The sequence below is a fragment of the Etheostoma cragini genome, chromosome 19, assembly GCF_013103735.1.
Source record: "Etheostoma cragini isolate CJK2018 chromosome 19, CSU_Ecrag_1.0, whole genome shotgun sequence".
NCBI classification, from domain to species: Eukaryota; Metazoa; Chordata; class Actinopteri; order Perciformes; family Percidae; genus Etheostoma; species Etheostoma cragini.
In genome coordinates this window covers 13,410,099-13,423,622 of record NC_048425.1, presented here as the reverse complement: position 1 = coordinate 13,423,622, position 13,524 = coordinate 13,410,099, and the positions used below count along the sequence as shown (strand labels likewise).

General features: G+C 39.7%; 1 protein-coding gene across 1 annotated transcript in view; it reads left to right on the top strand.

Moving 5' to 3' along the window:
• LOC117962194 (adhesion G protein-coupled receptor L3-like) overlaps positions 1 to 13,524 on the top strand; it is a 229,202-nt gene that overhangs the window by 166,442 nt on the left and 49,236 nt on the right. Inside the window, exons 10-11 of the mRNA XM_034901333.1 lie at positions 2,148 to 2,333; positions 4,874 to 4,912. Coding sequence (XP_034757224.1) covers positions 2,148 to 2,333; positions 4,874 to 4,912 — 225 coding nt within the window. The remainder of the gene's footprint in view (positions 1 to 2,147; positions 2,334 to 4,873; positions 4,913 to 13,524) is intronic.

Genomic DNA, 13,524 nt, shown 5'->3' with positions numbered 1-13,524 from the left:
GACTAATAAACTCACGGGTGATGATAGCAGGTGATGCAAGAGTAAGTCAGTCCGGGCCTGTTTTCGTTGGTGTCACTGCGGTTTTTAGACCCCTCTTACTGCACCTAGTCTACTGGTAGAACTGGGACTGTAACTAACCTTTGAAAGATCAGACCAAAAGGGTGTTCGGCATTCAGTCAAGTGGATTGCCCGTTTAAGTTATTTACTGATTAAAATCAAGACCAACTATTACAAAACAATTCTGTTATGTGTCCCCATTCAATAATGATTTTGATTCAATGTTGATTGAATTAGAGATATTTTAGTTACAATACCAATTTTGCACTGACATAAAATAGCTTTTCAGACAACTAATGTAAACTGTACATGGAAACCGCTCACCTGGTGCATTATTAACTAATAATGTTTACATTAAGAATTGGCCACAAAGCAGTTACACGAATGTACTTTTTATTTAACATGACCACTCTAAAGCAGCCAACACAATAAAATGCAACTTTAAAGACTCTACAGTCAGTGAGTATTGAGTGACCAGAAATGATTGGACATGTGCTTTCTTTAGCGCAGAGGGTGTGGCTCAGAGACGGTATATACCTAAAGCCATACATACTGAGCCAGTTTTTCTCGCATCAAAATGTAGGTGTTTGATATCCCCCTTTGGAGCGTTTGGTAGCCCCCTTTGGAGCGTTTGGTAGCCCCCTTTGGAGCGTTTGGTAGCCCCCTTTGGAGCGTTTGATAGCCCCCTTTGGAGCGTTTGGTAGCCCCCTTTGGAGCGTTTGGTAGCCCCCCTTTGGAGCATTTGATAGGCCCCTTTGGAGCATTTGATAGCCCCCTTTGGAGCGTTTGGTATCCCCCTTTGGAGCATTTGGTATCCCCCTTTGGAGCGTTTGGTATCCCCCTTTGGAGCGTTTGGTATCCCCCTTTGGAGCGTTTGGTATCCCCCCTTTGAAGCATTTGATAGCCCCCTTTGGAACGTTTGATAGCCCCCTTTGGAAAGTTTGATAGCCCCCTTCCTTAAGGACTATGACATGGTACCATTGATACTTCCGGGTGTCTAGTTTCAAATGACACCAAGAGCTTCATACTAGCTTCAAACCCGACCCCACCACAGCCTCTTAAAGGCCGACATATTACACATAACGTATTTTAATTTTATTTATCTTAGTGCAACTTGTAGGACCATGTGCTTCTTGGCCTTGGATGTTTTCTTTAACTACTGTAGATACTCTACTAGCTCAATATGCTAACAATTGCAGTTTACGTTAAAATACTCCAACAATCTTAGACATTTTTTTCTAAAATGCTAAATATTGTTCTTATTAGAGCCCCATGCACATCGATTAAACATGTGGAGAAAATCATAGCTCAACAGACCTGTCAAGCCTTAGTTATGGTTGCTAAGCTGTGATTTAACAATGTTCGGTAGAGAGATTTTATTGCCTGATTTTTGTTCCGAGGAATGTCATTATACGTGCACGTGACTTGATTCTGGAGAGGAAAGAGTGTGGTAATATATAATAATAATAATAATAATAAAAATAATAATAATAATAATAATAAGATTCTGTGCGCCAGAAATAAATGTTTGGGAAAGAACTGGAGGAGTAAAGTAAAGGTCTGTAAAACAATAGAAAGTAAGTTTTTTTTACGTTTTACAAGAGCAAAAGTGAAATACTCAGAAATACTCCGACAAACCTCAACAAACCCCGAGACATAAAACTCACATATGCTTTTGAACATAAGAAAAAAGGAAAATCCAAGAGATCTGCCCTCTGTGTGCAACACATACACAGCTTTCCCCGAGCTGCAGTGCTCCCCATTAGTTCATAAAGGTGTAAGGCTATCTGGGGAAATTCCCTCAATAGTCGATTTCATAATTGCTTCCAGATACAATGTTGGCCCTGGTGAGCAATCAGCTGAGTACCGTCTCGCCACAATAATTGCGTGCAATATTGCAGCAGTTGGGGAAAATGTATAGGCTAAACGGCATTCATTTTTAAGGGGCTGCACATTTGTATATTGTAATTTATCATGTTTTCCAGTGTGTAGGTTGTGTAAAAGAAGTGCATGATGCAGTACAAATAAAGATATGAGGATTGTTGGGAGTTTTTGTAAATGATTTATATGTTTTTGTCCTTTTTTAAAAGCTAAAAGCTGGAGACACAGCTGCTGTCATTGCCAGGGAATTGGCGGAACAAACTAAGCGTAATCTTCAGGCAGGAGACATCACCTTCACAGTGAGGGCCATGGTTCAGCTGGTGGATCTCCTTGATGTGCAGCTGAGGAACCTCACGCCAGGTGGCAAAGATAGCGCCGCACGGAGCCTCAACAAGGTAAAGGAAGAAAAAAGATCAGAACTTTGCTTTAAAAGAATATCCAAACTATCTAACAGGCTTGAAAAAGTGGCCTGCAGGAATGGCCATTTACTTCCCTGCTGCGATTTTACATAAAAGTGCCAGTTTGTAAGTCAGCGTTTTCCTTCTGGCACCCAAACCTTTTTGAATTTTCCAAAATGGAGGCCTACTTACCACAATACTTCAATCCAGCCAAACCTGCATAATATAGTAGGTATTCTTCTAATGATGTGGAGCTGTCAGATGAAGTGGTACCCACCGTTTTCAGTATTCTATCCAGTGCATACTAAAACATTCAGGAAAATCTCTTTCTCTAGTATAATGTGTTATGCTTCCAATGTAATCTGGATGTAGTTTAAAAGAAGTTATTCATGTGTCATGCTCGTCAAAAGCACTACACTTGCACCATTTGATTTTTGCTAATGGGACAGTGTAAGCTTTGATTGGGCTGGATCTAAGCTATGGGAGAGTTTTTCATTTTTGCTGAACCTTAAGCTAATGCATTTACTCCCCAATTCACAGCAGAGCACAGTAAGGGGCACTCAGGGAAAGCGAGCTAAAATAATACTTTCTCTCTGCTGAGCAGCCAACAGAAAAGCAAACACCAGTGAAATTTCAAATGTCACTCGTTAATTTGCTGGAGCGACTTCACTTGTAGTGAAACATGAACACCTGTTCTTTTTTTGGGACGTTTTTCTATTTCATTGCAGCAACAGACACAGATGTCTCCATTGAGATTTTAGTGCCAGTTTTCTCCAATGGAGAGGGGAGGCAGTAAAGATGGCCAAAAGGCCTCAGAAGGGAAAGTGATGAGTAAATTCCCATTGAGGACCAACTAGAGTTTATTGCACCTCTTGAAAAAGGGTTTTACTCATAAAGCGCAACATTCAAGATAGAGCCCGCTGCTGTGATCGAGATTGCTGTTGAAGTCTTTAGTTTCTCTTGTAAAGATGAGCAAATGGCGCAAAGGAAAAAAAGCATTTGGGTTAAGGGAAATGAAAATAAAGCATGTTCAGCCATGATCATTTATTTAAGAGGTCATGGACTTCATTTCTAATTCTCTGTCTTCTGATAAACACTCCATTATGTATATTGTGCATCTGTAGATAAAAATGACCCTGCTTCTTTCCCTTCCTTTGCCAGTGAGAGCTCTCCCAACAAAACCCCGGCACTCACAGAACCTCTCTGCTCTGGCAGTGGCTAATGTTTACCTCCCCGAGTTCAATCGTTTTTACACAATCTGCAAAGAGCTTAGCGAATTAAAGATTTTTTTTTTTGATAGCAAAGCACAATACTCTCTGCCAGCAGACAATGAAAGGATTGAGTTGGCAAACGGTGAGATCAGTGTCGTTTTCATGATCAAAGATTAGCAGGCTAACTGTACGAATGAGAGCACTTCCAGAAGAGTGGGCTGTGATGTAGAGCAAGCCGCTCCTTCATCAGGAAATGGTACTCTTTGGAGCTAATCTGCATGGGATTTAGCATGGTACCAGAACCTAGCTGTTAAGCCACACAGTAGCTCTGTTGGCTACATTGCTTTCATCAGAACTCAATTAAAAGGATTCAATCTCCATGCAGTGCTAAAAGCGTTTCATTGAGCCTGAGCTTCCTGTCATATTTCAGTTATGCTAAATTGGTGTCAGCACTAACTCTTCTTCAATCACGGCAGAGGTTCAAAAGATAAATAGCTCTCACGTGAATTTATCAAGTGACAAAAACAAAATAACAATCTTAAAATCACATTTAAAGGTCCCATGACATGGTGCTCTTTGGATGCTTTTATATAGACGTTAGTGGTCCCCTAATACTGTATCTGAAGTCTCTTTTCCGAAATTCAGCCTTGGTGCAGAATTACAGCCACTACAGCCAGTCCCTCAGTGAGCTTTCCTCAGTATGTGCCATTTCTGAGTCTGTAGCTTTTGAGAAGGAGAGTGGGAGGGGGGGGGGGGTTGTGGCCTTGACCAACTGCCACTGTGCTCGATTGAAAGCCATGATGTCTCTCTCTCATGTGTGGGCCAGATTCTCTGGGGAGGCAAAGCAGAGAAAGGGGAGGTAACCTTGCTCCTTATGACCTCATAAGGGGCAAGATTTCAGATCGGCCCATCTGAGCTTTCATTTTCTCAAAGGCAGAGCAGGATACCCAGGACTCGGTTTACACCTATCACCATTTCTAGCCACTGGGGGGGCCATAGGCAGGCCGGGGGAACTCAAATTAATGTTGGAAAAAAAACTGTGAACTTTTCATGCCATTGGACCTTTAAAGAGTGTCAAAAGGCGTATTCCCACATCTTTTGTCTCATTTTATTGCAAATTAACACCAGTCTACTGTTTTTCTAAAACAGTGCATTATTAATGTCTACTACATTTCACACAATTGATGAAAGTGATTGTTGCAGCACTAACAACAAATAATTTTCTCACTACTTCTCAAATCTGTACTTCAAGCAGAAGAAATGTATTCGAGTGGAATAGTTTGAGCCGTTGACCTTTTGCTAACTTGCATTTTCTTTGGTTTGCAGCTGCAGAAAAGAGAACGCTCTTGCCGGTTTTATGTTCAGGTATTTGGACCAACTTTTCTCCTGTACCTCCTCTTTATTCCCTCATTGTGGCAACTTTGCTGTCATTTTCATTTTTACCATACAAATAAAGTTTGACCTTTTGTGGAAAGTGGGAGACACAATTAGATGTACAGTATATACATATATGTATACAAATGTACGTGGTAGGGCTATTGTTAATCAAAGGGTCAAATTTTGTTAGTGTCATATCATTTACACTGCATCTAAGTGCGTCAAACCTGCATTTATGAGTCATATCCTCATTGTCCCCTGCATGTATATGTATTGACATTCTCCTTTCTCCTCTAATATGTTTGGTCTTAGCATGAGGCTGAGATTTTTTTTATTTTCAAATCTATTGTGTATTTGTCAGGTTTCTCAACCATTTTAAAAACGCCTTTAAACCACCACACCGGCACTGCTTTCCAACGAAATAGCCCACATAAGAGGATAGAATCAGTCAGAAATAAGGCTCTCAGGCATGTTACATACTCCTACATTTCTCAAGAAAAAGAAGAGCCAATAGAAGTGACCTCATTACACCAGCAAGTCAACTTCTAACTTCTAAGTCAGCCAAAGTCACGGCATGTTATGATTCTCCCTGATGCATAATACATGTGTCCTACTTTAGGAGGGGTCTCCATGGCTTCCCTCAGCTATTTCCCTGGCTACTGAGTGATTTTGTTATCCCTGGGGTGACGTTTCAACTGTCCTCAAAATAATTTCTACCTTGACAGTTGAACCACGCAATAAGTTGACAATCAGGTGTCCCTTACAGATGGCTCAAATAAAGCTGCACATTAGAGACAGATGTTGTGTTATACAGAAAGTATGCTCTGCAGCTCTTATGCTAGGCAGCATGCATTTGCCTTGATTCCACTGAGGCATGTCAGAAGGCACTTTGCTATGTATAGTCACACGTGTGCAAGTCACATCTAACTGGAATGTATGTTTGCATATGGTTGAGCGTGCTCACGTGCAGATGGGTTTGTAAGTGTGAGATGCTTATAGACTAATGCTGGTGGTTGTGTGTGTGTGTGTGTGTGTGTGTGTGTGTGTGTGTATATACGTATGCATACAGTATATGTATGTATAAACATATATGTGTGTGTATATATGTATATAAATGTGTGTGTGTGTGTATATATATATATATATATGTATATATGTATAGTGTATGTCTATATATATGTATGTGTGTGTATACATATACGTGTATATATGTATAGTATATGTGTGTGTATTTATATATTTACGTGTATATGTGTGTATATATGTGTACATGTATGTTTAAATGCTTATAAGAGCAATGTTAATTTGCGGATGTTGAGCAGCTACGTTTACCATGTTCGCCATCTTATTTTTGCGTGCTAACTCTTGCTAATTAACACTAAACACAACAATTAGCTTTGCATAAATCAATCAGTTGACCTGATATGTTATTACAATACCTTTCAGTGAAAAAAAACATCAACCTCAGTAAATGGGCTTCATCCCACCATGGATGTCTGCTCAGTTCATGGCAATCCAATACTTCTTGAGATTTTTCAGTCCGGAGTGATCAGATCAATATTGCCATTTCTAGAGCCACGCCACTGGCATGGCTAAAGAAAGCAAAAACAAAAAAGTGACACATTAATCCATACTCTCTTCGGATTTACACACTGTGTGCTTTTGCACCTGCAACTGGGTTTGTGTTTCTACAGTGTAGTACTAAGGGTGTATTCTACATTACCACACATGACTGTACACACTTCAGCTGTTTACCTTCTCCTCTGCTCCGTTCCCTCGCTGGGTTGACAAATTCAAACAACACAGAAGAGCTTTCACTTGACGAACCGGAATAATGGAGCAACATCTGTGGTCTTAGGTAAACACAGGCATTGACTGCACACGCTGCCAGCCTTTGAGGGACTTTCATTGATTAGGGAAATTGGGCAGTGTTTTCTCCAATGGGGCCCTGGTGGTTGAAGTAAATGGGATTAGCAGAGGAATACCAAGCAAATGAGATGTGCACCGACCTCTGCTGTACCTCCGCTCAGAGTTAGTCCTGAAAACAGACTTTGATAGCACTTCGATAGGTTGTTGTCTAAATAAGATGAGTGATTCTCATCTTGATTGATGGCTTCTATCGTGTTTAAGTGGTAAACAAGTAGATGAGACTTGAATTCAACTGGAACTGAAGTCTTCATCTCGTTAGGATCATCAGGACATTTAAAAAAAAAACATCTTAATTTCCTTTTTAAGTTACTTATTCACAAGTATGCTGTATCTTTATTGATTGTTCCCAAACAGCGATATCTGCCGCACGTCACAGCCAATGGAATCCCACCCATCAGGCTCTGGCCTTCATAACACTACAACTGCGTATTATGATCCCCTTGCTATGTTGTGCTTTTCCCCTGTGGGGATGTTTCTCTGTTGTGCCCTTTTGATTTGGAACAAACATGATGAAAATAGCGGCCTCCCTCCTGTGCCTTTTGGTCATATTAATGGCAGCTTGTTTATAGGCAGTGACATTATAGTCCAATTACTGTGATTACATCCGTCCATGTTGAACCAATAAAGTAAAACACGCCAGCTTTGAATGGATTTTTCCTCATGGCCTTTTTGGAGATTTGGGATTTACAGTGGATTCATTTTGCCATGCATAACCTTATTTCAACAGCAAAAGAACAAAATAATATAATGTGCCTTAGCATGAGCCAAGTGAGTGTGAAATACAGGGAGTATATTGAGGTCCGACCCCTCGTTAAAATCACACCTTCGCATGCAAAGATGACTAGGGGGAGCGTCACAGCGCCGGCTGACCTTAGAGCAGGCGAAACGGAGGGAGGCTCCTCGTTCGGGAATGTAACGAGATGATACAATTTCCCTTGTAGTCAATTTGTTGAAAGATGAAGATAACCACATCCACATAAACAGAGACCTCGTCATCCGGCCTGCGGTGCGGCTCTGCCTGAGAAATCTGTGTGAGCCGTTTCTGCTTAGTGGAGAGAGAGTGAAGGATTTCTCATACACTCAGGAATTTGTTTATAACTTAAGCATAATCTTCAGAAAATCTGTTTTAATTATATTGAAATTGACTATTAATACACACAGTAGACAGTTGAAAATTCCTAATTCTCATCTAATAGCCCAGAAGCTCAAGGGGCTGACACAAACTAATAAACTCTGGGTAAAGGGTTGAATCTAGGGTGGGATTTCCTGCACTCAATACCTCCTTATGATTTTAGCTCTAACTTCATCTTCACAACAACAGAGACATGTTCTATTCACAAATATGCTGCTACCCGTTTCTCCTTTTAACAAAAATCATTGTTCTCTTTTACTAATTAATTCCAGCTGGTTCTAATATGCGTTTTTTTTTAAGCAGTTTCAAGTGTCGGCAGTGATACTCAACACCTACTGCAACACGTTCCCAATTAAAAACACACATAGCAAGGTGTAGAGCCGTGTGAACTGAAAACTTATTTTCAAAGTAAAAAAATGTTTCAAATTAAAAGAGTACCAGGAAGTATTTATCATACTGATAGTTATTGCTGTGTAATAAACACAGAATTTAATAAGAAAACAGGTAAACATGGATAAAGTTATGTTTATGCTTTGACAGCATAAAGGATTCTTTCTAAAATGCAAAAGAAAAATACTTTTGAAACAGTTAAACTTAAAAAAAATGAAAATAAAGGGCTGCTATTTGGGAATAGCTTAAACCTAAGACAAGACAAAAAACACAAAGGTAATCAGTCTGTAACTCACACATAATGTACAGACAACCACCTGTTTACAACAGAGAGATGGTTTCATCAAATATTTAACAAGAAGGTTGCAGAGATTTTTAAAGAAGATTTGGCTAGCGGGTTAAATAAAAAAAAAGACAAGAAATACAGAAATGATGCAACAGCTTCACCTGTGCCAAGAGAAATCTAGTCAGATAGAAGAGGCCAGAGAGAACAAGTTGTTTTTTTTTCTCCACAATTTGGGATCAGCCTTCAACGTCAGTGAGAGAAAGCAAGTCAGAGTGAACTGGTGAACAGGAAGGGAGGGGAGAAATGGGTGCACACAGAATGGGAAGAGGGGGAAGATCAGCCTAAGCCAGAATCAATTTCCCAGACCTGGAGTTCATTTCATCAATCAGCACACAGATAGAAGCACACACACCACGGGTTGGTTTGGACTCCTGCCAAGCACACGCTAATGTCCACCTCTCCCCTCCTTCCTTCTGCATTGGTATAAATGGTCCGTGCATTGCAGCTTTTCACGCCCAGTCATCATCCTTGTTCCAAGTGGAACATTCCCAAAGTGAGTCCAGTTAATGATTGGAATTTCCTTATGGACCAGGAACTAGAAAGTAGTTTTTTACTGCTTGGTAAATGGCATTTACATGATTTCAGCACAGGAAAAGAAAGTCTCTAAAGTTAAAAATGGCTGCAGCAGACTGAGCAGCTATGTCACTCCCTGATGTAAGTCAAATTCAGATTTGAGTTGCGCATACACAGATTTAAACTGTTTACGGCATAACGCGTCATACGGAAATTTGTGAAACAAAAGATGGAAATCATTTCAAAAGCGTTTTAGCTATCTACGTTTGCTAATGTTAGCTCAAAACGCCATTCCAGTGACAGCCTTTGTTGTGTTTGATTGTTAGCTTGTAGCTAAGCTATCAGTCATTTCAAAAACATTTTAGCTATTTATGGTTGTTTTATTGCTAACGTTAGCTTAAAACACCCTTCAAGTGACAGCCTTTGTTGTGTTTGATTGCTAGCTTGTAGCTAAATTAACAGCCATTTTAAAAACGTTTTAGCTATCTATGGTTGTTTTATTGCTAGCGTTAGCTCAAAACCCCATTCCAGTGACCTTTGTTGTGTTTGATGCTAACTTGTAGCCAGCAGTGAATAAACTTGGTAAGGTAGGTTCATTTTTACTGTATTGATATTACAGAAGTCTCTTCTTAGCATCTTGTATGCTACTTGTTGCAAATTGACGCGTGCTCAAGTCACATCTGCGCTCGACTCACATCGCGGAGTGACAGGCTACATTTGACAGATGGAGGGGCAGTATGCTAATAGTGGTAAAAAAGCAGCAAGCCAGCATCACAACTCAACGATGTAACTGCATAGACTATGGCCTTGTTCAGACTGCCAGCACAAATACATTTTTGGCATATCCAGATTGATTTTAGAAAGTCTGGACAGCAAAAACAACATGTGAAATGCGATTTTTGCAAATTGGAGCCAATCCACATTTGGAGTTATTTTTAAATGCGATTTATATCAGATTTCTACTGATGGGTCTAAGTCTAGACGCTCAATTTAAAACGTTGTGTTCAAAGTGTTTACTGTGTCACACAGAAGCTCTGTAGTCTGAGCCAGCTTGACCCAAGATGCCTTAATATAAAAATCCACATTGTCAAGGGCAGTGCCGCTTAACTCTTTCAGGATTACTTTTCACATTAAAAGCCCAATTTAAATTCATTCCAAGCATTTTGCTAAAGAGGCAACTCAACAAAGTGCTACTGCAGCAAATACTCGACACACGTCAATCAAATCCAGAGAGACAGAAGTGCTGAGCAGGTGCTGCTACTGTATGAGTAAAGCACTATGGGGAACCAGGTCAAATTTGCCTGCAGTCTGAACAAAGCTTATGATGGTAATATTAATGGTGTGGGTGCACATCCCAAGTTAACTGGCTTCTGGCTAAAGCTTCATATTAACCATATAGACAGGATATATTTATAGTTTCATCCTTGTTTCTTAGAAGGAATGTGAAGACACATATTTCTCAAAGTGTCAAAAATTGACTATAATGAGAGATGAATTATGTGTTTTTGTCCTGAATGACAGCAACAGTGGTTTTAGTAATGTTGCCTAATTACACACCTTGGATGTTAATATTTCTTGTGAGCTTTACGTGCAAATGTGGCATTTGTTTGACATTCAGAGCTAGGATTTGAGAATAAACTGGGATTTAAAAAAAATAATGAAATCAACTTTTAAAAAATCACAATGGTGTCATTGTGCATTCAAAACCTGAATGATTGTCATGTTTTGGTGAAGTGAACAGACAGCGTTCCTTCGTTTGTGAGAATTTGCCAATGGATTGCCTCCCAAAAGTGTTCTTAAGCTAGATTGTGTTGTTTATAACAAATATTTTAGGTTGAGTTTAGAAAGGCTCCTTAAGGAAATAATTTGACAGTGTGGAAAATGCTTATGCTTATTTGTTTTCTTGCGGAAAATAAGTCAAGATCAATACCAATCTCATGATTTGGACAGTACATATAGAGCTAACACCAGCATCCAGTTAGCCTAGCTTAGCACAAATAAAAGGATCCAGGGAATCGGCTAGCCTGGATTTGTCGAAAGGTAACAAAATGCTAAGCTAACTGGCTGCTGGTATTAGCTTAATATTTACCATACAAACTTGAGAGTGGTATCAATGTTCTCATCTATCTGCAAGAAAGTAAATAAGACTGTTTCTTAAAATGTATATTTCCCTATTTGTTAAACATGTAAAAAAAAATCTCAAGTCCCATAAAAAAGATTTGGGGGACATCAGTGTCACTGTTCGGCACACAGATAGTTTGACAAAACCCTCAGGGACACACACACACACAGTAAGGGCATTTTTTGTTCAATTTGAAGTTATTTTATCCGTCTAAATTCTTTGTAACAGCCACACAGTAAACCATTTTACAGGACAAAGGTACAGCAATAATTCAGTTAGGGATACAGTGTTATTGTCGTGACATTCTCTTTCCTTCCTCTCAGACATTTCGACTGTATTGCTTCCTCAGACTGTAGTTAACATTGTTGGCAACACATTCATTCATTGTTTTGATTGTAGACACCAAAAGACACCTTTCTTTGCATTAAATTGAATGTGTAATGCCTGCATGCTTTATTTCAGGTACAGCTGTGTCTCATCTGTTCCAACATGGAGACAGTCTTGATATTATGATTTAATTCTCTGGTTTGAGTGAGGGGATAATGGTATGTCATACACATACTAATAACAGTAATGAATCATTTGCTTCCCAGTGATTTGGTCATCTTTTGCATGTCCAAATAATGCGCCGTGACTGAATGTCAGCTTTATTGCTTTTTTTATTTGCTGAAGAAAACTGATCATTTTTACAGTATTACGTTTTTTTAAACATCGTATAGTCTGCCCTTGCTTGTTTTATTCACTTAAGTTAATCAATAATCCATTGTATATTACCTCTTTATCAGGAGTGTGACCCATCCATCTTTGGGGCAGACTATTTTTTCCACTATCTTTTTTTTTTTTGGGACGTTTCTTCTGCATGCAAAAAAAGCGAGTCAGCCTCTTCTGCAAATCCATCAATCCTTACCCCTGGAAGAACCATTATTTCAGTGTGTTTTAAGAAGTGCTGGGAAAAAAATCTTGCACTGTTGAGCAAAGAGAATAAAAATGTCAGTGCCTAAAGAAAAGGAGCCCCTTAATTGAGAGTGAATCAACCTCTGCCTCTAGCTGAATGGCAAAAGGTGTGACTGGAGATTGGCTGCAGATAATGAACAATTTACATCAAAGTTGGTAGATTGCGTGTGTGTGTTCGCGTGCGTGTTTATGTTTTTGTATACTAGCAGGTGCAGAGGTGTGGGTTCACTCTTGCGTCAGTCTCTCACAGTGTGTGTGAGGTTGTGTCTGGGTGTGGGCGGCTTAATGTGTGCAGGGGATGTTTTGAATGAGGAAAAGCCAGCTGGTGCTGTTTGAAATTCTCAATCAGCGCCAGTGCGTTGAACACAACCAGTCCTTCGTGTCCTCTTGCTATCACAGCGATCTGAAACAAACATACGACTTAACATTAAAAGGTAATTGGGGGTTCCATTGCACTTATGCTTTGTCACCGTAATGCCAGTTTTTCTCCTCGGCTTTTGATCAGCAATTCATTTGATTCACTCGAGCACATGATTTCTCTTATCGCCTTTAGCTTTATCCCCTGCTGTGTTTGAGTCATACTAAAACTCTTATTCCCTTTCATATTCCATTGATCAAAAAGGGGATCTTAGCGAAGTTCAGAGAGAAGTTCAGTGGCGTGACACCCCCTGTTTGTAACACACATCACAGCGTCTATCTTCAGGATGTCACGACCGCATAAACTGGCTTTTGAAGAAGTGTGAATGGAGAATCAAAAGTCAAACCATTTATTTTTTGCATCAGATGTAAGATTTTCTCTTAAGAGCGTGGAAATTGTTACTATTTTAGCAGTGCAGCACATTTCTAACAATTCTGAGTTTGACCCCCTACTGTACTGCTGTGGCTCAGAACTCACTTTTCATCCATTTTACTCCTCAGTGCGGTGGGAATGAATTGCTTTGCTTGACCAATTAGTATTTTGTTCACAAATGTTGCCCTTGTAATTTTTTTAAATCTGTAATGGCTCTCATGTTTTCATCTTGTCTTGAGAATGCTTTGTTTCTTCCCTGGTTACTTGCTTTTGGTGTTGTGAGGAGATTAAAGAAGGCATAATAGTTGTTCTGTGCCATTAATATGCGGGGGGGATGTGAGCTTAATAGTTGCAGATTGTTGCTACCAGCAAATACCTTGTTCATCCATTGGAATGTCTTAATGTGGCTGTGTTTTGTTGTATT